This window comes from Amblyomma maculatum, chromosome 4 (assembly GCF_055883805.1).
Source record: "Amblyomma maculatum isolate TAMU_Amacu chromosome 4, ASM5588380v1, whole genome shotgun sequence".
Lineage (NCBI taxonomy): Eukaryota > Metazoa > Arthropoda > Arachnida > Ixodida > Ixodidae > Amblyomma > Amblyomma maculatum.
This window is the reverse complement of record NC_139347.1, coordinates 70,645,328-70,673,248: the sequence shown is the minus strand read 5'-3', so window position 1 is coordinate 70,673,248 and position 27,921 is coordinate 70,645,328. Positions and strand designations below refer to the sequence as shown.

The 27,921-nt window shown below is 42.8% G+C and overlaps 1 protein-coding gene across 1 annotated transcript; it reads left to right on the top strand.

Annotated features, from left to right (window-relative positions):
• Mtmr6 (Myotubularin related protein 6) lies at positions 1-25,518 on the top strand. Its single transcript, XM_084601917.1, has 14 exons — positions 1-184; positions 535-651; positions 740-902; positions 1,013-1,170; positions 3,774-3,899; positions 4,525-4,659; positions 5,810-5,942; positions 8,732-8,964; positions 11,503-11,753; positions 14,480-14,611; positions 15,229-15,355; positions 18,077-18,281; positions 19,985-20,121; positions 23,616-25,518. The coding sequence occupies exons 1-14, from the start codon at positions 161-163 to the stop codon at positions 23,760-23,762; spliced, it is 2,088 nt and encodes a 695-aa protein (XP_084458043.1). The 5' UTR covers positions 1-160; the 3' UTR covers positions 23,763-25,518.
• Positions 25,519-27,921: the final 2,403 nt, after the last annotated feature.

The following is a 27,921-nucleotide window of genomic DNA, read 5'->3' as shown; positions in this document are numbered from 1 at the left end:
GAACGCAGCGACAAAATTACAAATGTGAGAGATGTAGCAAAGCGGCAAGCCTGCGTGTGGCTTTAGGGGGGACGTAAACAAAACTCTTATCCCTCCTCTCTACTTGGGGGAGGCCGTTCCTCATGTGTTTATAGTTTATTTTCGTCTTGATTGGACCGCAATGGAAGCAATTCGAACCCCAAAAGTAAGTATCTTCAGCCACCCGTATGCTGGCATTACTAACCTTTTCTTTCGCGGACAATCTGGTACCGAGCCGGTAAAACTTCTGCGATACGGCCTCTGTAGAGTGCCTTCACATCGTTCATGGGCACTTGAGCGTGTATCCTTTCAATAGTCACACCTCTACAGCTGGAACAGCAGTCAGTCAATATTTGGTGCCCTGCTGCTAGTAGGGCGTTTGCGTTAGCTGCTGGCACACGCCTCGTTTCTATGGGAAACGTAGGGAAGCTTATCTATGGAACACAGAGTCAGTGCAGCGGTGTGATGTTGCGGCTTTCGTACCAATCGCCATAATTCGGCTGTCTTTCTCGACAGGTCGAAAATGTCCGCATGCTGGATCGATTCAACAACCGTAAATCTTCAACCGGGTCCCTTTACTTGACTACAACTCACCTCATTTTTTTCGACCCAGATCGCAAGAAAGAAACATGGGTAATATTTTGCATTCCACTCGCGTTGCTGCATGCTCTGGCCTGCAAAGAGAAGTTGCCAACTCTGTATTTACTGATGTTTGTCACAGATTCTTCACATGCACATTGCATCGATAGCGAAGCTTCCTATTTCTGCAAACGGCACGCCGCTCCAAATCCGATGCAAAAACTTCCTCTGTGTAACCTTTTTGATTCCTAAGGAGAGGGACTGCCATGACATCTTTATCTCTCTGCAGCAACTTTCCCAGCCCTGTGAGTACGGAAGTGATGGCATTGTAATGCCACCTTGCTAGACCAATTGTGTATGGTGTTTAGAGTGGCACTAGTTTGATGTGATTGAAATCTTTATTGTGCTATTTCAGTACACATAAGCGACCTATACTGCTTCCATTATACTGCATCAAATGAAGACCTCACGAAGCCATCTGGTTGGAACAAGTTTGACTTTCAAGCGGAGTACGTACGGATGGGTGTTCCAAACACTTATTGGTCTGCAACAAACATAAATCAAGATTATGAGGTATGCTTCACACATGAATAGCCCTGTGACAATGTTCAGAGCTTTAGGGTATTGAGTGAAATATGTCATTTTTGCATATTTCGTATTATATCACTTGACTACTTCTTGATAGTAACAGTCTGAAAGTGGCCTCATACAGTCTCAAAAATGTAGGTATTACACAACCACTTCGGACACGTATTTGTTTTACTATCAGGAAAAATTTAAAATTGTATGTGTATACTTAAAATCCCCTGTTTTACAAAAATAGCATGGATGGCTCAAAAACTTAAAACTTGTGGCATTCATGCCTATTGCACAGTTCCAAGCTCGGAGAATCACCCTTTTTTTTTTATTGATTGGGCATTTAAGTCCAAGTAATTATTTTCTTTGTCTGCCAAAGGCATTTCTGCAATGAAAGAAAACCTGCAGAGTCCTTTAGTAATGCATTCCACTGCATGAGAGAAGGAAGTGACAGCACTTACTAGACACTGTGCAACTTATCAGCGTACATTTCTGCTATTGGGTTTCGAAAAACTGTTCTTATTTCTTGACCTTAAATTGGTTCTGCCTTTTTGTTCAGTACGGATATTAAATTTAGTGTGGCTGACTTCCTGATATAAGACCGATGCTTCAAGAAAAATTTTGAGAAGTCACATCCACAAAAATTTGTGGCGTGCGAGGTGAGAAAGGGTTAATAGGATACAGTATGTGCTCATATGGCAATGACGCTAACGATAAACTGGTTCTGTGCTAAGGTTGTTATTTTTTAAAGCATACAGACATTTCCCGATTTAATTTTGTGTGCAGTACTACATATGAGCCCTGTATACATGAACTCTATAGCACCGGGTCGAGTCAGCGTCGAGTAAGCGAGGTCACCATTACTCGACCCTGTCGATGTCTACATGAACTCGCTTTCTAGCGAATAAGTATCGTGGAGGCGCATAGCGTCGAGATTCGAAGTTATTGTGCAAATTTCCCGCTCATATTTGATTTCCTTTCCTTTTACTATCGAGAGCTTCGATTATTTTTTATCGTTGATAAGGGCTAGAAAGCATTCAACTTCGCTGACACTCTTTGCTGCTCTGGAGGCTTTTCGATCCCCAAGTTCCTCATAACTCGATTCCCTGACTCGACAACGTCTACAGGCTTTTAGACAAGCGGGTCAAGCAAGCTAGCCTCCCCCCTGCAAGTGAGTTAACTCGACCCGCTCCACCGCCTATTTTACTCGACCCGACAGCGTATACATGAACCCGACAACTGGTTTTTTCCTCGACAGGCTTACTCGACCCGACTTTGTCGAGTTCATGTATACAGAGCTATTGAGTTGCCAATAATAAATCACAATGAAAAGTCGACCAAACTTGCAGTGGTACAGATCATGCAGTGTGTCATGCAGTATTAGCGCAAGAGCATTGTAATGCACACATTTAGTTATTGAGATGAGCTTGTAATGCAAAAAAATACGCGTCATGATGCATAGAGCGGCTGAATGTCAACTGTTAGTTGTTTTTGTTCCTTGAGGCCACGCAGTCTTTGTCAGGCATATCATTGCTTACTTCTGATTTCACATTGCTAGTCTTCCTTTATTGAAACTGAAGTGCAAAACGCTCAGTAGTCATAAAATTACAGCATACTTTGGAAACTGTGCAGTGTGTTATGTTACTATGACATTTTAGCACTTTAGTGCACAAAAAGAAAGCTGAAATTTTGGTCTCATCATACTTGTGGCATGTTGCATTCCTTTGCAGTGTAGGTTTCTTAAGTAGCTGAGAAAAAAATGTAAGGCACAAAGGGACAGTACATTTGTACTGCTTTTTTTATATATGTAAAGGTAAAAGCACACTAGAAGTGCAATTTACCTTAACATTTACTGTCAGTCATCGTTATAACGAAGTTGAAAGGACATTGAAAGTCCATTTTGATAGATATAAATATCCCTGCCTGCATATATATGTTGAGAGGTTGAGAAACTTATGCCATGTATGCACGCCAAAGTTGAATTTAGCTGTAAGTTTGATCTAAACTTTGATACAGAAAGTTTTGTGATGGTTGCTGGTTAGTAATGAGATGGAAAAAGAAAAAGCCTCTTCCTTATTAGGTGCAGAAGTTTTGGACTGCTGTATCAAGTGCCAAACAGAATTATATTACAAATATAGTGCGTGAAGGTCATAGTGTGTTTATTTATTAAGTTGAACAAAATACAGCGTCTTTATGGGAAGTTTCAAGGAATATTACATATTATATGTTTCATATTTTCCTTTTATCACAAACTTTGTCAATAATATTTAGCTGTGTAGCTTACCTATGAAACAGATTTATACTACTCTCTTTGCCCCACCGTGGCGGTGCAGTGGTTAGGGCGCCCAACTGCTATGCCCGAGAATGCGGGATTGAATCCTGGCCGCGACGGCCGCTTTTCAATGCAGGAAAAAAGCAAGGCACCTGTTGCTGTGCAATGTCAGTGCACGCTAAAGAACCCTAGGTGGTTGAAATTTCCGGAGCCCCCTACTACGACATCTCTCATAGTCTAAGTCACTTTGTGACGTTAAACCTCATAAACCAAACTCTTTCTTGGGGTGAAGAAAACATGACTGAATTCCTGCCCATCTGTGTTCCAGATTTGTGACACATATCCTAGGCACCTTTATGTCCCTTCTATGGCCAGTACGGCAATACTCGTTGGCAGCAGTCAATTCCGCAGCAAAGGAAGGCTGCCTGTTCTTTCTTATCTGAATAAAAACATGGTAAGTGCAGAAAGCCTAACACATGCCATGCAGGTGGCATTTTGAAATGTGCTTGCCTTAAATTTTGTTCGAACATGATTTGAATTAGTTCAAGTCAGCAGAATCATTGAATGTTTAGACATAGCATAATTTTCTTGCTTTTGTTAGCTTGTGTATGCATCCCTAAACTGAAATCATGACTGTTATCAGAGTTCTGTGGCTTGCGGTGCAGTTTAGTTGGGGCATAAAAGCAAGTAGTATGGCCAGTGGGGTTGGTGGTAGATAATACTGCTTGATTTTTAAAACAAAAAGCGTAGCTAGCGGAATGCAGTAACAGCTATGACTACAATGTCTCCAATTTTTCATTGCTAATTTCTTCGCTCAGTATCTTCAAATAAATGCTTGTCTAGGTGTGTCATGTACGGTTTGCTGTGTTCTTGCTTTTACTATTGGGTATGTCATTAGCAGAAAGGTGTGATTTCATTAACGTTTAATAATTTGTTGGGCGTGGAAATTAACGTCATGTGACAGAGTTCGCTCCATCTCGAACACTCATGGGGGTATTCTTATCTGAAATCACACCGTTCAATTTGGAACACCTATTGATTGCAGTGCTTGTGTTTAAAGTGAGCTCTCATGGTTTCAGGCAGCAATATGTCGATGCAGTCAGCCTTTGTCAGGATTCTCAGCACGATGCGTTGAGGATGAGCAGCTCTTGAATTGCATCCTCAAGTCGAATCCTACATCAAAATTCATGTATGTGGTGGACACAAGGCCTCGGGTAAGAGTCACTGCAGCCTTTTCAAACCGTGTGCATGATTGTGGCATTCAGATATTTTAGAACAGGGATTATCAAACTGTGCTGCTCCGTGAGGCCATTGGGTTCCTAATGGCGCTATTCTTGCCGCTTTCTTAAGTGTGCTCTATGTGATTAATGTCATGATTACTGCAAAAGGTGGTTTTAGCATTGCAAACCAAAGTTTGAGGAAATATTTAAATTTATATGGGCACTTCAGAGTGCTTTTGATATCTCCTGTGGCTTTTGTTCTTTGGCTTTTCTTTTTTTCTGGATACAGGAACCAGAGTAAAAGTATAGAAATACCGATTATGAAAAGCTAGAATAGGGGTGAAATTTCTGTTTATTCTGCAGTGTTCCTGTCGTAATGTTTTAAATTTAGAATGAAAGGTTAGTAAGCCATTAAGAGTCAATTTATTGTGCTTTTAAATATCTGCTTGAGATGTTTAGCTTCTGAGTGCCTATTTGTAAAGTTAAAACTCCCTATCTGACTGTTGTGATACCAAACGTCATAACTTTAGTACAGAATCATTTTCAGATGTGCTTTTTCTCTTGAACCAGCATGACTTCACAACATTAACTCCATGATCAAATAACTTAGTGACATATAAACAGAACAATGCATTGGAAAGGCACCTTGTCTCCTCTAGCTTTCCGGCTGGGAACATATCACCACAGTGCCCTATCTTGAGCATCCCAGTAGTGTAAGTGGCAAACAAGTGGTGTTCTTTGTCAAACAATTTCTATGAGAGTGTTGTACTGTTCCAATGTGGATGGCACTGAATGCCTTCATGCAGAACAGGGGATTGGGGCACATGTGATTGGTCTTTTCTGTTGGAATGTTGGAAAAAATTCTGAGCACTTTTCATCAGTGAATAGTTTGAGGTGCAGGCGAAGTCACTCATACTCATGGTGCCTTAAAGTCAAATGTCTATTCACTAGCCTCGCTAGTTTAGCAGATTGAGAGCATCTGCTCTGCGGAATACCAGTTAGTTGACTGTAGATTCCTTGCGTGTATTGGTATTTATTGAGAGCATCTGCTCTGCGGAATACCAGTTAGTTGACTGTAGATTCCTTGCGTGTATTGGTATTTTGTGCTTTCTCGTAGTTGTCCACATGTGTTTTCTTTGTGCAGATCAATGCAATGGCTAACAAAGCTGCTGGCAAGGGCTACGAAAATGAAAACTTCTATGAGAACATTAAGTTCCAGTTCTTTGGCATTGAAAATATACATGTGATGCGCAATAGCCTGCAGAAGCTCATCGACAGTAAGTGGCTGCTTTTGCTTGATTTTGGTTGTGGGTAGAAATTGCCCATTGCTGTTGATGATTTGTGAGTTGACTTGGTTATGTTAGTGCTTACTTACTGCAACACCACCTCCATCATTTATTAGGATACTAGTCAGTTGCATCCCAAGTAGCAGGTAGCGCAAAGAAATATGAAAAGTGAAGTTTTTATAACTTCTTTAGGATCGTTAAAAAATATGGCGATTCTGTTGTACCTTGGAAGAATATTTTTACCAAATGAAGTATCTGCGCTATCTTTCTAAAACATGTACCAAAATGTAGTGATTTAAATAGCATTTCATAGACGAATAGTATTTTACTTCAGCATTATACAAAATGAAAAAAAAAAATGTTCCTCAATGCAAACTTACTGAAATAAAAAGCTGTGTAAAGAAATGCTGAGATATAACAATAAAAAACATACTATTGAGAAGTCAGAATTTAAAAAGTACTCCCATTTTCTAGTTACTGTCAGATTACTATTACTGTCAGAGCTAAGATCATCAGAGCTTCCAAACTAGTCTTCTGATTCTTCAAGACTGATACCATAAAAAAAAAATCACAGTTGAAGCAAGTGAATTGTGCGATTGACAGCACTTCTTGTGTGTGTGTGTGTGTGTGTGTGTGTGTGTGTGTGTGTGTGTGTGTGTGTGTGTGGTGTGTGTGTGTGTGTGTGTGTGTGTGTGTGTGTGTGTGTGTGTGTGTGTGTGTGTGTGTGTGTGTGTGTGTGTGTGTGTGTGTGTGTGTGAGAGAGAGAGAGAGAGACTGTCTATGAATAGGTTTAATTAGTAGCTTGCAGCTTTGTATAAAAAGAGGGCGCAGTGGCTGAATTGTTAGGGCGCTTTACTGCTGATTTCGAGGATGCGGGAATAAATCCCAGCAGCAGCTTCTGCTTTTTGATGGAGACAAAGACCAAGGTTCTGTGTACTGTGCAATGTCAGTGCATATTAAACAACCCCAGGTAGTCTTGAATTTCTGGAGCCCTCCACTAGTGTTTGTCGTAACCCAGGTTACTTTGGTGCATTAAACCACATAAACCAAACCAAAGAGAGGGCCCTACTGTTACCTAGCCCAGAGAGAACGTTATATGATCTCTGATCAAAGAAGCCCAGAAGACAGCCATTTCACATCCTTTTATGATGGATGGTGCTTTTCTCTTTACACAAAGATATTTTACACTTTTGATATGGCATTAACTGAAAGTGACAAATTCTTTGTGTGTAGTGAATGAAACTGTCGAGTAATGCAACCAAACTTTACAGAGCTGTTGGCTGTACTCCAACACCATGCTGGCATGGGATGCAAACTAGTCTTGTTTAATGAGGAGAAGCATGCACAGCTCTCTTCGTTAATCGGGCAATGGTCTATATGCGAGATAGTCACGCACGAGCATGAACCCGCCTGCTTCTCAATACTTTATCGTGGCTCAAAAAAGCAAAACCGGCAAGGCAAGTGCCTGTGCACAAGCTTTGTCTGGTATTATTATTGTTATTATTGTTGTTGTTGTTGTTGTATTGTTGTATTGTGGTATTGTAGTATTGGATTATTGTCTGGTAGGCTCTTCCCATTACCACTAAAGAGTGCCAGCTGTGTCACTGGAGAGGGAGGATAGCAGACTTGTCTAAGCAGTTGTTTGATTTGGATTCATGCACGTTGTCTGCTTTCACTCTGTGTAAAATCCACTATGAATTCACCACCGATGACAATACCACTGCGGTTGTGCATATATTTGCTGCGGCCTTGTCAGATGTTTTTTTTTTAGTAGAGATTTCCTGCTATGCTCAAAGGGCGATGCTGTTAGGTTGGAACCCTCCATGACATGCACATGCGTGCTCACATAAAAATGCATTAAAGTCCAACCAGACATCGTTCCCTTCTTCGCTGCATGGGCCATTTGTCCTGTTTTGCACATTTTGTTTTGTTCATTTCTGGTATGTGATGTCCTGCCAGATTTGATAGGAAAAAAAAAGGTGGTCAGATTACACATGCCTCTGTATCATCTGAACTTAGACAGAAAACTATTCACTGAGGAAGCCATGGCAGGGGCTGTGTCCCAATCTCAGAAAGAATCTTGCCAAGGATACTTGCAAGATACTTGCAAGGGGCGAAACCTTGTATGCACGCTCTTATTCTCGATGGTTTCCTGCTCTGCACTGTCATGCTAAGACGCAGACAAGTCGCTTGGTCAACGGTCGTATGCAAACAATTGGCCAGGTATACCACAACAATCCAAGCTTAACTGACACTCTTCTCATCTTGAGGCACACATTTCTGAACTAAGGCAACAGTGTGTCTAGAATTGAAAAGCGCTTACATTCGTTCTCATTGTGCTCTATTCTTACCATTTTTTAATGTGTCTGTAATAAGTTGAATGCGTGTTTATTTACTAACTTCTTTTTTATAACTGATTATCTGCTCTCATGATTAACATGTTATAAGAAAACTGTTATCTCTTTTTTTTTTCTGCACTTAAAACTTGCTGTTGCTGCACACTTGCTGTCGAAAGTTCACAGAATACAAACTGTTTATCGTAGTTATCTTAGTTCATTGCCATCTTTGCACACAAGCTGGAATAGATTGATATGCTAATATCCACACACCCTGAAATTTCGACTGCAGGTGTGCATGCACGCGAAATACCTTTTGCAATGTGTGTTTAACATGAGGCAGAAAAGAATGTCTATAAATTGTAGAAGGCATGTTAGCATCACCAGCACATGGCAGTAGCATGGTTCACCTGTTGGGTGTGCCCTCCTCCCTCTCTCTCCCAGCGTGCGAAGCAAGTGAGCCGACCGTGGGGGCCTTTCTGGGAGGTCTGGAGGCCAGCGGGTGGCTGCGGCATGTCAGAGCAATCCTGGAGACGGCACACTTTGTGGCCCGGGCTGTCGAAGACGGGGTCAGTGTGCTGGTCCACTGCTCGGATGGCTGGGACCGCACAGCACAGACGTGCTCCTTAGCGGGCCTCCTGTTGGACCCCTACTATCGCACCATTATGGGTTTTCAGGTGGGTTGTGAGCACAAGACAGAGATCGATCGGCCTTGCCAAATGCATATGCTTACTATCGGGTGGCAAATGTTGATACATCTTGCTGAGTAAGCACTACATCATTGATATGTGTGTGTATCTTATAGTTTTAACTTGGTAGCAATAAAGGCCCCGCTCTATTAAGAAACTCTGGCACTGTCAGTGTAGTGAACAAAAGATCTTCAGCATGCCTCTGGCAGGTGGTAGCTTTCAGGCAAGATGACCAGGCAATGATTGGCAGGTGGTAGCTTTCAGGCGAGATGGCCAGACAATGATTGGCAGGTGGTAGCTTTCAGGCAAGATGGCCGGGCAATGATTGGCAGGTGGCCGCTTTCAGGCAAGATGGCCGGGCAATGATTGGCAGGTGGTAGCTTTCAGGCGAGATGTCCGGGCAATGGTAGGTGGTAGCTTTTAGGTGAGATGGCTGGGCAGTGATTGGCAGGTGCTAACTTTCAGGCGAGATGGCCAGGCAATGATTTGTCAACGAATTCTATGATGCCACAAGATCACATGACATGGTGTGTAAAGGGGAAAGCAAAATGGGAATAAAGCCTACCAGGGCCCTCAGATCATTAGGCAGACACTCTACTCCTAGGCCATGCAGGCATGTTAGTACGTCTTAGTGATACGTGGCTTCATATCGATGTCTGGTGGTATTGCATATAACCTGGTAGCTTATGACTGCATGCTAATGAGTATATGTGATATAGTAGAGGACCAGTGATTATGCAAGTAGCGAAGTGCATGTACTTGAACCAGAATTTGCAATGGGAGCCACAAACAAGAGCCATTAACTCTGTTGCCTAATACCCTCAAATGCAGAGCTTAAGTGTCCTCCAATCTCTCTTTCTCTCTCCCAGGATATTTTAGTGCTTTGCTGTAGTAGGATGCAACTTAAAAATGCAGAGCAAGCTCCTGAAAGTAGACCCTATCACTCAGTCCTATTGTCATAACATTCGGTCAGTTGCCTTGCGTCTGCTAGCATGGCTTCACAGGTGGCAAGCAAGTGTGACGCAGCAACTTAGTAACATGTTGGCACCACTAGTTGACATGCTTCTTTTGAGGAGCATTAGGTTTGTTCTACTTTGTTCTTTAGTTACATCTGACTGTGGTGCACTTGTTTTCATTGCTGTGCTTACACTGTATTTTCTCCTTTTCTGTGCTAGTTGCTATAAATATATAGGGTTGCTAGTTTTCCGGTAAAGCCCGATTTTACCCAGTTTTTGCACCCGAACATGTTTCTGAAAAATCGGGTAAAACCCAATTTTTCCCGGTCAGTCAGTCGGTATTGTCAGTCTTCTCACTGATTTGGGAACAAGTAAGTACCTAGCTAAGCCCCTACTCTGTGCCTTCTGAGAATCCCGCGCACTCTATGATAAAGGTGTCCCTGGCATAACTCTATTAGATTGACGGCTACAAGGAATTCGCATCCTGAAGACTGCCCCCCTCATACCTGCTTTATTGAGGCGATATTAGCTTTAGTGCAATTGAGGCACCACCTTTGTCGTGGGTAGCTGAGAATGTGCACAATAATAATAATAATAATAATTAATGGTTCACAGGAGAAGAAAGGTGCACTATCTGTCACACTTGTTCTGTGGACACTTGAACCGCACTTGAAGGGAAGACTGAAGTGTAAGGGGAGAGAGAGAAAGAGGTGCCATAGTAAAGGGCTAGGGAGTAATTTTGGCCACCTGAGGATCTTTAACTTGCACTGACATCGTGCAGCACACGGACGCCTCTATGTTCTGCCTTTGCCGAAACACAGCCGCCGGTGGTCGAAAGTTATGTTTCGGGTCAGTGGCACAGTCCCACATCAGCACTGCGTGCCATGAGAGGTGTAAACCTGGTCAGCCTCTTACTGATGCTCTTAACTATGGCTCAGTGTTTAGTGCTTCAAGTTTGTGCTCCTCAAACTCTTATCTTTGATGGCATCACTCAGGACCTTCTTTATAGCTGCAAGGAGGGCCCAGAACAGTTGGAACACACTGTGCTGAGTGATTTTGACATTTGGCTTCTGTTCCCAAAGTCATGGAGTCAAACTGCAGCCACAGCTGCCGGGTTTTAATGGAGGCTAGATGCAGAAGACTGCCGTGGTGTCAGTGCACAGGGAAGAAACCCATGTGGTCAGAATTAGTTTGGAACTCTCCACTATGGCATACCCCTATAGTTATGAGCAAAAACAGTGCTTGTGGTGTGTTTTTCTCTTTTGTCTGCATGTTTCGCGCTGTTTTGTTTATAACTATGTATAACCTCCCCCTCCCCCGCTTAGCTATCCTGTTATACCCTCATAGCCCACATGCCACTTGAGTCACGTATACTATACTATACCGAGACAGAGAAGCATTGCTTTTCGCTGCAAAATTCACTTTAGTCCTTTTTTTTTTTTTTTTTTTTTTTTTAAGTTCTTTCCTTGACATTTGCAGACACCATCTCGGGGACTTGAGAATGTTTCATGCCTGAAAACGCAGCGTTGCGCATCACACGTACAATGTGCGCAATTTGCAATTTCTGCAGGCTTTGATTGAAAAGGACTGGCTGGCCTTCGGGCACAAGTTCATGGACCGTTGTGGCCTGGTCCAGGGTGACCAGCGCGAAGTAGCACCCGTGTTCACCCAGTTCGTGGATGCTGTCTGGCAGCTGATGCACCAGTTCCCCTCCTCGTTCCAGTTCAACGAACGCTTCCTGCTCACCATCCACGACCACGTCTACTCATGCCAGTTTGGCACCTTTGTCGGGAACTGCGAGAAAGACCGGCTTGACTTGAGGTCAGTGCAGCAGCTGTATTATTTGATTCTGGAGATTCAATGCTTTGAGCTTTTGTTGTGTATGTGCAATGGAGAAGTGTGAATAGTGTATAAATCAACAATGCCTAGTGGAAGCCTACTCTTCGCAGTCACTCATATCACCCATGTTACAGGATGTGTGCAGCTTGATATCATTGGCATTATAAAGCCTGTATTAATATGTACAGAGCATGAACTGATAATCTGAAGCTCACACTACTAATAAAGAAGCACACTTTTTTTAGGTTGTTGTATAGTAGTTTGTCGACCGCAAACCCGTTTGTCCATCTTGTCAATAGTGAAAATGTTTTCTGAATAATCTGTAACTCTGCAAACGTGTCTTGACACATTACTTACGTTTTCCGTGCATGATAACTGTGTACTACAGGAAAATCTCTATATAACGAATCGCGGAAACCGCCTGAAATCGTTAGTTATTTTGAAATATTGTTGTAATGAAAAACTTGCAGTTATAAGCCAGAGGTCATACCTAGATAAGAAAATGACATTACTTGGCAGTAGACACGTGGGCAAACAAGCAAAACCTCATATGAAAATATGTAAACAAACTTCAGAGCTGATTTATTTGAAGAAATCATTTACTTCTGATGCGCGCAGCACATACGGCAGACTAAAACCCCCTACACCTTTCACTTCGCGCTACACCACCTCATCGCGTATGTCACTGCACCAAGCATTGCAGCTGTGGACTTTTTTCATGTGCAAATGAAGAACAAAGTATGATACGGCCTCACCTTCAGTGTTCAGTGTAGTGTGATAATCTTGTCGTGGGTCTTTCAAAATGATTGCAACGGTCGTTGGGGCAATGCCAAGCTTTCTGCAGAGGCCGATTTGCTTCTCCGCCATGTTGATTTCTTTCAATATTATGGCTTTTTTCTGAAGCGAAAACTCTTCTTGACGCCATCGCTAGCTACATTCGTTGTAAGATCTCACACAAACTTTGCAATAAGATAATTTGCGACAAAAAAATACCTTCCCGCACATGCGAATGGCATGAACGGACAACCAGCAGTGACACTCAGCGGGGAGAGAAGACAAGTGGCTAGGCTGCTCCATTCTAAACCACAGCTTTGGGGTGATGCTAGGTGTTAGCACTAGATATGGTGATGATAACTGTAGCCTATGGCATATGCAGAAATGGCGGTTTCTGTTTCGTGCAAGAGTTGCGGTGCTGTTAATTTTAGCCGACTTCGTAATACTGGTGTTTCTTGATTTTAGAAGGAAAAATAATTAATGTGTGTTATTCTGAAATGTGTGCTATGTTGAAATTCGTAGTCCTGACATATTTTTACCCTGAAAATGTTGGAAATCAGTTGGAGATTTTCAAATAGTTTATTAATTTTGAATAATTCGTTAATGTGGTGTTTGTAGTAGCGAGATTTTACTATGTCATATGAGCAGATTCAGAGCCTATTGAGCTAATGGACATTGAGTTCAATGGGGAACGGCTGTTAGGAGAAGGCTATTTTCAATGACCATTGAAATCGACTCAGGGGAGGTTCCCCTATGGCCATTGGAACCTCAAAGGTCATTGAGAGCAGCCTCGCACTCACCAAGCAATCAAAAGACAAGACATAAAAACAACTATACCTTTTTTATTCGATTACACAGTTTTAGAGTTGTAGGCAATGATGCAACGAATGCTGCATCATTGCCCATCATCGCTGCACCGTCACTGTCTCTGGATTGCGCTGAACCGTGAACTAGTATTTGAATGGCCTTTTTCAAATAAACTTTGGATTTCTTTTTATTTTGCTTCACTCCATACTTTTAATCAATGTGCTGTCTCTAGATCACATGCAAATTACTCGAGGATTATTGTAACTGGTCGTTTAGCAGCAGTGCATCCGGATGGCCGCTGGAAATTGCGATGGCTGTTGACTCAATGGACATTGAAATCGCCCGTGTGGCAGGAGCATAAGCTGTTCTTTTTACATTAAAGGTATACTGAATAAACAAATTACTGCCGAGATTTCCAGCGCAGATGGTAGCTATCACATTGGGAGTGATCAAAACAATCCACTTAATAAACAGAAATGAGCGGAAAGTACGTATTTTAATAAATATTTCTCAAATCGCCGCACCTAGCAGGCTCCTATGAAAGCTCTGACAAAACCGGATATCACATCACAACTACCCCATCGTGGCCGGTTGCACCTGTTCATTTTTCCTTTCCCCCGTGGCACTAACAAAGCGCAAAAACGGACGCGGTTTTTTTTTTTTTTGCTCGTGTTCCTACGCACAATTCATCGTACCCTCCCTGCACGCAAACAATTATCCGCAATATGACCCCTCCGTATGCGTCCCCCTCAACCTCCCTCGTGTGCATCATTCCACGCAGCATTGTAGCATTGTACACGGCTCGACGCGAGGGAACAGACGCTGCGTGTAGCCGGTCAACCAACTTCAGGTGTGGGGGCGGCGGCGGTGGAACCGCGGTGTCATGATGTTGCTGAGGATAGTTGTGACGTCACACCCGCCAGCTCACAGTCGGGAGCGCGTTCCTCTGGCCCGGCGGCCGCTCAGAAAACGTCAGAAATACAGTCATCCGCTCAAAACTAACTCGAATTATGTGTCTGTACTAGTGTAATCGTGTCTTAAGAATGCAATTGTGGTGCTTTCTCAGTAGTCTTGGATATTTGTTCAGTATACCTTTAAGCCTTATGCTGCAGTTCATCACTTTGCAGGCTGAGCTGCAGGACATACTCACTGTGGGGCTACCTGAGCAACCATGTCTCGGAGTACATCAACCCCTTGTACAGGACAGACAGAAGGGGAGCAGACACCTTGCATCCGTCACTGGCTCCACAGGCGATCAGGTTTGTGTCATGAGGGCAGTTCTGAACTCTTGGGCGGACAGTCAGCGAACTGAGCAACCTTTCTGTTTGAAGGAAATGAAATGCATGTTGCAAAAGCACCAAATGATGTTATGCAAAAAGTTAATCTGAGTGGTTGATGGAGAAATTCCAAATCCAGGGAAGATGTCTCCGATTGTTTTCTTGAGAGGCATTTCACCGTCTTTACAACAGATGATGCCACACTTGCTAAAGTTCATAGATTTGGGTAAGCTATTGGAAAGTAACTATATTTCAGTTACACATTAACTAGAGGTGAAAGGAGGCAACAGGCATCGACACAACAGGAAAGCAAAAATGTTTCCTTTTTTGTCCATGTTAATGTGAAGTAATAATTAATTTTGGAAGTAATTTGCTATAATGTAGAAGAAAAATAGCTACATGCCGCCGCTGGGATCCGAACACACAACCTCCGTGTGTGAAGTAAGAGCAGATGCTGTTGTCAAACTTGGTACTGTCCTTAACCCACTGCCAAATGCTGCAGCAAGTTCCGCTTGGTGTTTGAGCCTGAACTAGCGGGTAGCTTAGGTGTTGAGAGCATTTATGCCTGTTTGCATCACCGATGCACTCCGCACTCACAGGTTCTGGAGGGGTATGTACAACCGATTTGAAAACGGAGTCCATCCACGTGAGCCCCTGAGCGACATCCTGGCTGCTACAAAGGATCACATCCTCAGCCTAGAAGACCACATCCAACACCTCGTCAAGGTATACGTCTCCTCTTTTTTCAGGGCAGGGTTCGGCATTTGGAGCATGCTGATTAAGACCCCTAGTTTGCTGCAATTCCACGAAAAATGGCATATTTAAAGCAGTTTTCGCGAAGTTGGGTGTCGGCACCTGCGTTCTCTTTTCTGATACCAGGGACTGATGCTAATGGCAACATGATGAAAAAATTATTTATTTCATTTGCAAGAAAATATAACAAGAGGGATGGGTTTGAGAACTCTGAATAATTTCAAAACAGACAAAACTTTACTATTAATGCAATGTCAGACTGCTCAGTCCAAACATAGCCCAGAACCTGGCAAAGAATGCAGATTGTGCGCTAGAATATGGAAGTATAGTGGATAAGTTGACGTTACAATTGAACAATGCAAAGCTCATAATATATTAATGCATGCAGCCCCTCATTAAACAGCAGCCTGTGCCTTTTTTACTCACTCTCACTCACTCACTCTTTTAGTGCTCCTTCTCAGCGACTCTATATGCATTGGTTCCAAATATGATGCAAATGAAGCATTATTTGATGCCTCCTGTAAAATGTTTAGTGGATTCTTCATTTTCAGTTTGCAGAATTTAAAACTTTCTGCCACAGATATTTGCGGGACCTACTATAACAGGGCATGGTGGCCGGGCAGTGTTTGATTGGCAGGTTGTGTGATGTCATGAGACCAAACGACACGGCCAAGTTGGCGCTTTTTAATCACAGCTGGCTGTTTTAGTAGCAGCTGGGATGCCACCGTAGCATTAGCAGAATTCTAGCTCGTCACAACCAAAGCTTCAAGCAAAGCAGCAGCACTTTAACGCGACAATGTTGTTAAAGATTGCATAACGTCTACAGCTATGCTCGCATTTACGGCAGTTCTAACGCTTTTAACTTCTCATCACTCCCGCGCGCCATCCGCCTGTGGAATGATCTTCTGAATAGCATTGCATCTCTCCACAATCACGAAGCGTTTCGCGAAGATCTACTAAAGCACTTCATTGATAACGCTTAGCATATCATGTATGTTCCCGTCATTTATGTAACTATTCCTTGAAGGGGCTTTTTTGATGCGCAGTAGTTCTGTGGCATAGTTCAATCTACATTTTTTTTTTTTTTATTTTTGCATCTTCTCGCTTGCCTTATATGATTTGTGCGTAGTAGTTCTTATAACTCCCTCTGCGTTGCGATATATTGTTTATAGATTTGTATAATTACCCCTGTTTTCCTGTACTTGCGATTGTGATTTTGTTTTTTACCGACTATGCGGATATCTTTGTATTTGTCCCCCCTTACACAATGCCTCTCTGGAGGCCTGTAAGGTATATGTAAATAATAATAATAATAATAATAAAGGCCTCGTTCTCCAGAAAATCCGATGTCGGCACTGTGAGCGAGAACTCACAGGCATGGCTTTGGCAGGTGGTGTAGTTGGCGGTAGCATGGCCTTACATTGACTGGTCGTTGGGTGGCGTGACATCATGAGATCGTATGACATGGCCAAATTAGCAGACGCTGCCATCTTCTCCGATGGGAGGGTGAGATTAAAATCCAACCTTCCAGGGCCTTTTAGTCCCGGGTTAGACACACTGCCCTTATGCCATGCAGAGGCATGTTTGTATAACTTGGTTGAAATGGTGGTACTATATATGGTTAGCTATCTTTTACATACTGATGGCTTTCACATAGAGGCACAAATTAAAGGGGTTAGTACATACTGATGGCTTTCACATAGAGGCACAAATTAAAGGGGTTAGTGATTGAGTAGCAAAGTGCATGTAAGCGAACGAGAATATAAGTAGGGAGTACCAGACTTGAGCCATTAACATTGTCGCTTCGTACCTTTAGAGGTGGAGCTTGTGTCACCCCAGTTTCTTCTTCAAAAAAAAAAAAATATTCAACAAATTTTTAGGAGATAAAAATTGAAAAGTCTAGTCCTTGTGCTGTGTATGATCAGTGACCAGGTACAGCAAGCATGAGCTATTAGGTGCAGCTCATAGAGACCTTGTAATTGGTAAGTGTTCAGAATTTTAAAGGAGTATAGACGCCTCATTTTTGGGTTTGTGCTTTCTTCGCATGTGTAAGATATTACTGCACATGGATCACAAAATATTTCCCTACGACCACTGAATAATTTATAGGGTAATCAAATTTTTTTTCCCATCTGTTTTGGTTTCAACAGCCAAGCGATGGCTGTGACAAGTCTTCTGAACGATGAAAAAACTGCAATATAATTGTTGCTCCATTGTTTAATTTACCACAGTGCGGAAGCTAGCATGTCCCAAAAAAACAGGAATTGCAACAGATGAAGAATCGGCAAATCATTGCTGTTTTTGACTTTTTGACAATTCATTGCTGGACTTGACTTTGACGCCACAGCCATCGCTCAGTTGCTGAAACCAATGCGAAACAGGTGAGAAAAGAAAATTCAATTATAAATTATTCAGTGGTCGTAGGCTGAAACAACATGGTGATCAACATACAAGAATGTCTTAAGCATTATTAACAAGAAGAGATATGCAACCAAAATTTGGTGTCTGTATTCCTTTAAGTGTATGCAACACTTCTTGAGCTGCCTCCCAGCTACTACCCACTGTGATGTCAGTGAAGTGTCTTTTTCTTGTTTGGTACTACTGGACCATCCGCTCACATCCGCTCCTGTGCAGATTCTCTTCCATGTTGCGCTTCATGCATTGTTGATGGGGATGAGTGACTTGTGTGCGCAGCGCATAGCACAGCTACGAGAGCTGCTGCACCACGCGGACACGCCGAGCAAGGACCTGGATTCTGTGCTGGGGGAGTCGCTGACCGGGGACGAGCTGGACTCCCAGCCGGCCTCCTCCGAGGGGGCCGTCAGCGTGCGCGACTCGGGCTTCGGGGATGCCGACTACAATGAGTGCAAGGAACTTCAGCAGAGGCTGCACCAACACAGTGAGTGGCCTAGTGGAGGGAAAAGTTAAGCACGGTTTAAACTGCTTCTCTGGTGTCGTTTACGTTGACATTGTATGGGCGGTGGTGTTACGTCCTCTTCCTCTGTAAATGCCCAGCCAGATGTCCTGGTCTTCTTTTCACGGCAAGAAAGAAAGGCATTCCCTGATTAATAAGTTATTCGGCCGAAACAAAATGTGTCCAATGGAAGTTATTAAAGATGTGTTGTGCTTGTGTTGATAGGAGCCAGAGGTATATGCCCAACGTGCCACTAGAGTCAGTATTATGACGGTCCAAATATTGATGTTCTCATTCTCCAAGTCAACAGAGATGCAGTAGGTGGCAGGAAAAATACCTGCCATCCTGCTCAAGCATGTGTATGTGAAACTGGGATTTGTTTTTTGCTGGTCTGGTTTGTGGTCATTATAGTCATGGCTTCCAGGATGTCTGGGTAATTTGTGGCACCCGTGTAATGAAGTTATGGATTTTTCCTTTTGAATTGTCACTCGAGCACCTCAACTCGGGCTTGCATGCTTCCCATATTGTTTGGAGTGCATATTCGTGAGTATTGGCACCACCTGGATTTTTGGTCACGTCATTAGGTGGAGGCCTGGGACTCTTAGCCTCTCAACTTTCGGTACTTACGAATGTTTCAAGTATAGGCAGAGTTTAAGCAGCCACGCTGCTTTCTGATATTTCCTCTTTTCAACAGCGAGTAGATCGAACTTCTCAGCCACACAGGTCAATTGAACCGTGTCAACTAGCACATCTTCCACGTTCTCATCTGATCCTCATGTCACCCATATTAGTTACACTGTCAGCGTGCAGACTGCATCAGATCCTGGGGATGAGCTTGAGGAGTAGGGGCAGTTCCACCATCGCCACATGGAAAGGGGTTGAGAAGAGGACTGACTCTTGCAGTGTGGCATGACCTATGTCAGAGCGGTGTCCCTTGTAGGTGTGCTGTCTGCTGCAGGGTGCGGCTAGATTGTCAAGAATGAGGTCGTATGCCATGCGATCACACAATGAATGAGGTCAAAGGCTCCCTTGAGGTCAAGGGCAAGGATTTCCCTTGGTTTGGGCCCTGCCGAAATGGTCTGTGGTTTCTTGTTTGAACTGGAGCGCGGCGTCTTGTGTGGACGTGTTGGGTCCCTACCTGAACACAGGTTCGGGAAAGAATTTTTGTGCCTCAAGGTGTGGGTTGAGCCATGAAAGCATGATGTGCTCTCGCAACTTTGTGATGTGCAATGTGAGAGAAATGGTGCACAGGTTATTTAATGACAGTGGAAGTCACGAGAGCTGACAGTATGACTGTGTAATGTCTGATACGGACATTATGTAAGCTGACATTAGTGATCTCTGGTTTCTAGCGCATTGCAAGTGGTTGTTAGTTTTAAGCTCCTTCGTTAGTGTGCCATACATGGGGTGCAATCACCAACTCTAGGTTGCATCCACAGCCACCCAGCATTGGCATGAAGCTGTTCAATGCCAAGCGCGTTGTTGCTTTGTGAAGGGAGTCCCTCGTAACAGTCTACAATACACACGGCTAACAAAGAACAACACAGTTGTCTTGACGACAGTGTACAAGTGGTGGGCCCCCTTGCTGGCAGATCTCTTACTAATGCCTAAATAACAAGATAGAACATCAGCTACCTCTGCTTTTGTGTATATGGTTTGGCAAAGTTGTGCTTTTTTTTTTTTTTCAGAGATTGGAGACAGCTTTGGTTCCACTGTGGTACAGAAGTTGATGGAAGAGTTTGATTCAGTGGCGGTGGATTGGAAGTCCTTCAGGAATATCAAGGAATGCCCCTGCTCCACACCATTTGATCACTTCAGGAGAAAGGTATGGTTTCCTCCTCTTCCCTTTTTCATTAGAAAGAAAGACATGGTTACCCTGAACTGTGGGGGGAGTTAGCTGCTCATAACGGTCCCCAGACATTGATGAAAGCAAACCATGACAGATGAAACATAGAGTCTGCAAGGCTTTCCATAGGAGGTTGAAGGAGGTTGAAGTCGCTTAATAGTTTTGCCCTGTCAGGGTCAAGCCAAATAAACAAAACCACATTATCTGTTCGGAAAGACCATGTGCTCACCACTTCTGCTGTGGCTCCTGCTTGCCCTGGCAGCCAGTTTTCTGTGCGTAGAATGGCAGCCCTGCTTTTTCTGAACGTAGCTCAAATAAGCACCTCTTAACTATAGTTAAGGGGAATCATAGTTACCTTAACTGTGGTTAAGGTTGCCCGTGTAAATGCGGTATTAGCACCTCTAACAAAGCCAAGGTAAATGTGCCTTGGGATAGGTTTCCCAAGAATGCCAAGGAGATTTATTGATAACAAAAAGGAAAGACCCACTATTCTGAGCCTTCAATTTAAGTTACCAAGCTGCTTATCACAAACCAGAGTACACTTTATCTTTGTAGTTTTTCAGCGACTGCCCTGTGTCACTGCAGCAGGCAGAGGTTATTGGCAAATGTACCAAGGAGAAAGACTACACCTCTAGGACATGCCTAATGTATTCTGGTGCAATGTGCTCTACTATTGCCCGATTTCTCTGGCACACAGGGGTGCGGGGGAATACAGCCTGTTGGTCTTGAGCCAAAGTTGTTAACGCAGTTGTGTACTTTGGTTACCACTCACACATACTGGAGGCTTTTATGTTCTGTACTACTGAAATATATCCATGCATGACTGCATCTTTCTAGTAGACCTATTGATTTGTTTAGTAGTAAAAAGAAAGGTATTAGGAGGGATGGTGTGACGAGTTGGTAGGCATTCATATTTACTTGACCAGAAAACTGCTAGACAACTGCATACATCGTACTGAATACCATATTTACTCGCATAATGCTCGCATCCCCCACATTGGCCGTCGAAAATTGAAATTTTCTTTCTCCTCGCATAATCATCGTACCACCAAAATTACAACTACACAAGTCGTCTACTAGTAGTAGCAAGCATCATCTTTGGAACGCTGCTGAAACTAACTGGCCTAGTTGTGTACGCATGCTACCAGGCAGTGATAATATGCTTAGGTACATCATCATCGTTACTAGAACAAACTCAGTTTCAAAGCTCTGCTCAGAGACGAGCCCCTGGTGGCCGTCGCGTGAACTGATCCCTTGCCGCCGCTTGCTGGCCATGGCCGCAGCGGCCTGGCCTGAGACACTGCACGTCATCTGCTCCTCAGTTTCATTTCTTTTCATTACGTGATATCGTATGCAGCTCATTCAGACAAAAAGGCGTCGGCGTCAGAAAAATATGCACATCATTTGGTAATGATATTGTAACATAGCCGTTCATTGTGCAGCGTTCAATGTGGTGTCATGCAATATCACTTCCCATTTAGCATCCACTTGCTTGTAAAGCTTTAGTCCACTTTGTGACAGGGATTCAAACTGCCAACATATGTGCCTCCAATTCTATGCTCTTTTCCATAAAATCAAACCAAACAGACATTTAACACTTTGCCAAACTATGTGCCAGTCTTTCGACGCCAAAAGTTGGCGGAATGCAGAGATGGCGTTAAAGGCGCTATCGCAACCTTTCTTAAGGAAAACCTTTTGTAGGCTTCATGTTGGCTCGCTTTGCACCCGGGGGCAACAGTGCCTATCGAAATGACGACTTGGGAGGCTGTCATTTCTTCGGGTCACTGATACACCACCTCGACATTAACACATGGGCACAAGCTTTGCACAAAAAAGATCAATAACTTACTTCGAAGTGAAAAATTTCTGATCTGCATTTAGAACAGGAACTATTGAAGTACTTTCGTCAGGTAGTCTATGTAGCTAGACTCATTATTTTCATTGCTGGCACATATTTCAAACACAAAAGGTATTAGACCGAAGAGAAAGCCTCCAAATAATCGCACTGCCCCGTGTGTTTCGATACCAGCGGCGGAAGAGAACTTCAAGATTCCAAAAGCGTATCAGTGTACGTAGCCACAAACAGATTTTAGTCGGGATCATTTGAAGTCCGTAAAATTACCAGCAATTCGACGGAAATTTGAGTATTTTTGTGAAAAGGAAACCAGACTAGCATGCGGGCTATTTTGCACTCGTCGTCGAAGTTGAGATTTACTTGTTGAGAGGACTTTTGTCAGTAATGAGCGGTTATTATGTGCTGTGAACCTATACAGCTATGATTGTATGTTGCGCATAGAGCTCTCCTATCATGTGAAGAATGTTACTGACATAGAAGCCCTTCTGCATTTGGATTGCGATTCAGAGCTTATGCAAAGAGAGCAGACATCATAAGAACTCAATAGAAATTCAACAGGCAAGATGATCACAAAAATTAAAACATCTTCAAATTAACTGAATACGCAGCACAGCAATAAACTTCATACCCACTGTGTTATCTTCTAAGGTTAGAGTGCTCCTGTGCACTGAAACTTTGACTGATCTATTTGCATGATAGGAACTATGCCCTGGAGAACACGCTACAAAACATAAGCCAGTAAGCAAAGCAGGAAGCACTGCTGATAAGCGAGTCAACGGTGCTGTCACACTTGTTTTCATGGCATTAACAAGTTAATTTTGCATCACGCAAATGCATTCTCCAAGGTAATGCTTGGCTTTGAAGCCAAAGCTGTCGTAATGTAGTTATAATTTTACTGCAGCCATGCAGAGCGCAACGACAGAATAAAAAAGTTACATGCGCGCTGGCGGCCGCTCCATGCTTCAATGCCACATGTAGCAGATGACGGGCCCACCAAGGAGCAAATTGGCAACCCTGTATTTTTATAACAAAGATGAGTTCTGCTTTAAAGTAATGTTTTGATCATATTTACAATAGCTGACCTAAGAACATTTGCTCGAAAATTTTTGCGGCATAATTATCGCACCCCCTAATTTGCATCAGTTTTCCGCAATAAAATGTGGGAGCATTATGCACGTAGGTACGGTATATTGCACTAACTGTTACGGAAAGACGTAACATGAGCAAACACCGACAGACTAAGCGCATGCTTTCAACTGATTAAGTGCATAGGACGTGGTGCTTTTATGCAGAAAAGAATGATGTGAGCGAGTGGAGCCAGAAATAACGAAATAAATCATTTGCATCCAAAAATAGCACCCTATCCCGCCTAGTATAGTCTGGCTAATGACCCGAACCATTGAATTTTGCTGTTTTCGAGGGCTGCCGACTGTGCACTGATGCAATTTTCTATCCCAGCAGTCCTGATCTTGAACACTTCGATGATTTATTTTCATTTTTTATTTGTGTGTGTTTATACTTGTCCTGGTATGGTGGCGAGGCATGCCAATGTATGTGGCCCTGTGTTGAATGAGCCTGACTATATAGTAATCTCCGCACTGTTTTTGTGCCCTCACAGTTCCACTGCTGGAGCTGCGGAGATGTGTTCTGCATTCGTTGCATAGACAAGAGGTTGTGTCTACCTGGGCATATGACCAAGCGGCCAGTGCCAGTCTGCCGACACTGCTACAAAGAACTGACCCACACCAATTCGATAGATTCCTAAGACAACAAGAGACAAGCGTGCGTCCTCTCTTCCTCCCACCAAGTCACGGCACTGATTGAACGTGTCGCGGGCTCGCGAAAACGTTTGCCACTCTGCATTCTTTTTTGTACTCTGGGGATATAAGGTCTGAAAAGAGGGCCACATTGGACTTCTACGGAACTAGCGAAGCCTGTGGCCTAAACTGTAGCTGCCTCAAATTGAGAGCAGCTCATAGAAGCAGCCGTCTGTTGATAATACTATCAGGTTAGAGTAGGAATCTGTGTAGGGTGAAGCTGATGAGTAAGAATGGAGTACATTTTACTATCTCACGACTACTACCATTGGATCTTAGGCCATAGATAGCTATGCAAGAAAAAAAGTGAGAAGAGAGGCCTCCCTCCCTCTCCCCACTCCCTTTGCCTTCGACGTGGAAGAGACCTCACAAAATACAGTTATTGTTGTTTGTTTTTGAACACCTGTTGATGATGGCTGTGGTGTCAGCCTCTGCTAGACTTGGTTGCTTTACGTTATTTTAACTAGCATTTTGTATCATACGTGGAATAGGAAATTATCTACAAAGAGGAACAAAAAATGTATTTAAAACAGTGCATTGATAATTTTACTGTTATAAATGCCCTTTAGATTTCAAGCAGCCTTTGGCTTGGTTTCGGTACCTGTACAATGCAAGTGTGTTTGAGCTCCCTTTGGTTTGCTTTTTCCTAGTCATCGTCAGGAAATGGTATTTGCGGAGATTACTGCTTTTGTGACTAACCTTTCATTTTCAGACATTCTGTGAGCTCAAGTTTCACGCAAGGCTGTAATGGAATGCTTTTTGTCTTTTGAGTTTATTTGCTTAGTGCTAGTTGTAATTTCCATGCTACAGTCTTAGTTCACCAATTCCAAGCATGACTTTCTCTTCGCCTCATGTTTCTTTCGGTGGCATCACAGCCAAACATTCCAGTTGACTCTTTGCAGAGAGTAGAGATGTCTTGTGCTTTGCTTCGCCACAAAAACACGAAAAGGTAAAAAAAAAAAAAACAGCCCTTTACTATCGTATTGTCCTTTTATAACCCCTCACACTTCTCGTGAGAGCTGTTTTTTTGCACACTATACATATTCTATCAATTTTTGTGCAGTGAATGGTTGTGCACAAATTTACTGTTATATACTCTAACTACGAATGTTGTGTGTCTTCTACTACATGTTATATTTCACAGTGAACCCGTCTTTCTGTGCCTCTTTGCACCAACACAATCATGGAGCATTGTGAAATTTGCGTTTGTTTCCGTGTCGTCAGCGCTTTTGCACACAGCCAGTCTTTTCAATATGAGTGTGGAGCTGTTTTTGTTGTGTTCATATTGCTGAGTATGAAACTTTTTTCTTCACCCTTTTTTCCTGGTTACCTTTGACCCTTGCTTCCCCCTTTGGATCTGTTGGTAGCTCTGTCTGTCATGGACGACACAACCAAGGCCCACGAAGTATATGTGGATATGTGCTGCTTTGTTTAGCTGTACAGAAGTTCATAACCTGCTTCATTTTTCTTTTTCTTTTTCTCTTTAGAAATGGTTGTTGCTAGAGATTAACTGTTTTAATGATTCATCAATGTTTGTTGTTTTGAACACTTGTTTATCAAAATAATGCTATATTTTGCGATGGCTTTTGTTGTAATGCTGTAATCTGGAGGCGTTAGCCAAGCAGAATGGCACGTGAATTGTTCTATACATGCTTGGTTGTACATAAAAAACAAAAAGGAATATAAAGCATACTCTATACACTGTGCAAGTCTTGCGTCTGTCTGTGAAAGCACGTTACCAATGGTACAATACGACTGCGACATGAAACCTGCGGTACTGACATCAAATTTTGCTTATCTAGTAATAGGCAACCCGTGCTGAAGCTTGCGTCTTAAAGTACAGCCTACCAAGAGTACCATCGGTGCAAGGCATGAATGCGAAGCAACAAAGCCATACATTTTCTCAACTCTACGAAACTCATTGCTTATTTGCTAAACTACCAGCAAGTGTTGCAGCAAATTAAACTAATATGTAATTTCATTAGTTCACAATTTTATTTTTCCGAAACAAACCATGCTTTGCATTGCCAGAGGCATATGACTGTTGTCATCAAAATTCTGGCTATTGGAGCAGTCCTTACAAGTTTCGCTACGGTAAATGGTTACTTCAGATTATTTTTATCTTCATGGTAACCACTTCAATACTTTAATGCAAGATCATTAGTACCCCCATGTTAAAAGATTGTCCGTCGGCATCAATGTCAACTGTCTGAAGCCACACAGCATCGAAAAATTGCGAACATCCCTCTGGCAGTTGGTAGTTCACAGGTGACAAACACCCAGGCCCTTGTACCCACCCTGTTTGAAGCATCACATCACAGCATCACAGGTGGCATGGAAGTGTCCATTTCTCGGGCCACAAGGCACCGATGATCCCACTCAGCTCGAAATTTTCATCTGAAAGAACGGCTACAAGATATCATATGAGGTCTAAGCCACCTGAAAGGAAATTTCCTACGCAGAATAAATAATTCTGTAATGAGCAGTGTGTCTGTCATTTCTTTACATACGCGATAAAGTAATCGTATAATGTGCTGTATAAAGGCAACACTCTCTTGTATGTGCCGCGTGAATCTACGATATATCATCCACGGCTTTTTAATGTGAGTGTTAAAATCCCTATTCTCCAGATAATCCGGCACCTGTGTTGATTTTGCAAGCAAAAAGTCAGAAGCATGCTGTATGTATAGCTTGGTCAGGTTGTAGATGGTAGGTGACTGGTCATTGGGTGGCGTGACATCGCGTAACCACCTGACATGGCCAAACTGGCACGGCCGAACTAGCAGGTGCCACCAACTCTGGCTTCGCCTTTCAGGTCCAGCCCTCCAGGACCCTTCGAACCTAAGTTAGACATGCTGCCCCTGGGCCATAGAGGCACGTTCATACGGCTTAATTAAAATAGGAATTTATAAACGTACGGTGGTCTTTCACACGAAAATGGGTTTGTTACAATTGTGTGCTAATGAGTATGTTTGGGATAACAGAAACACAAACTACTGATAAGGGGATTAGCAAAGTGAATGGACACAAACAAGGATCCGCTAAGGAAGCCGACAAATGGAAGCCATGAACACTTGCGTCCTACCCTCAAAGGCAGAGATTAAGTGTACCCCCTATTTCTCATTTAAATATTACACACCTCTCCCCCACCTCCAAATAACAAAGGACCAATACAAGCAGAGTACAAATATGAACCTTTTTCATTGCAATCACTGAAAATCAAAGAATTAAAAATGACTTCTAGTGGTGGTTCAAAGGTTACCATCTCGACTACTGAGCCAGAAGGCCTAAGTTCGAGCCTGGCTGTGGCGGCTACATTTAGTTACAAAGCCTAGGTGGTCAGCATTATCTAGTGCCTTATATGACACAGTCTCTCGTAATGTGAGTCATCTTGTGAAACTCCATAAACCAAATGGGACCATAAAATTTTCAAGCAAGTTCATAGTCAACAAGACAGCTGAATGCCACGGCTGCAATGCATGTACTATATAAAGTAGCGAGGCCATAAAGTTGCTGAGGGCATTGATTTTTTTTTTTTTTTTTTCACGCAAATGTAGAACAATAGATTAACTTGGAAATTGCAATGTTCACTTTAATCAGCATTTACTCTGTCGATCCAGCCAACCTTACCATACCACCTTGTCAGCATTCTAGTTAGCCAAGTTAACTGTACTAGTCTCACAGCAGTTCCCAGTTTAATCCCCGGGAAAGAATTTTTCTTCAGTCACACAGGCTTCAAAGGTCGTGGGAAGTCTTAAAACGGAAGTTTCTGCAACTATGTCCGATTTCTGGAATTCTCACTTCTTCATTACATATTTGGCCAAAAATGGCCTGGAGGAAAAAGGGGATCTTCATTTTCAGGAAATTTTTTAAAATAGCAGGAAAATAAGAAAAGATTTTTCTGGCTAAAGGTATTGTAAGATGGCTATGGTGCTGGCAAATTCCTTTACTTCGGCCCTCATTAATAGCAGTGAACAGTAAAGAGTAAATACAAAATATTATGGAATAACACAACAAAAATTAAATTTTCCCAACTGCTGAAAGGTGAGAGTGCTCAAAGCAGGTATTTTTCATCCAAGTAAGGGAATTTTTGGATGCGGCATGGAA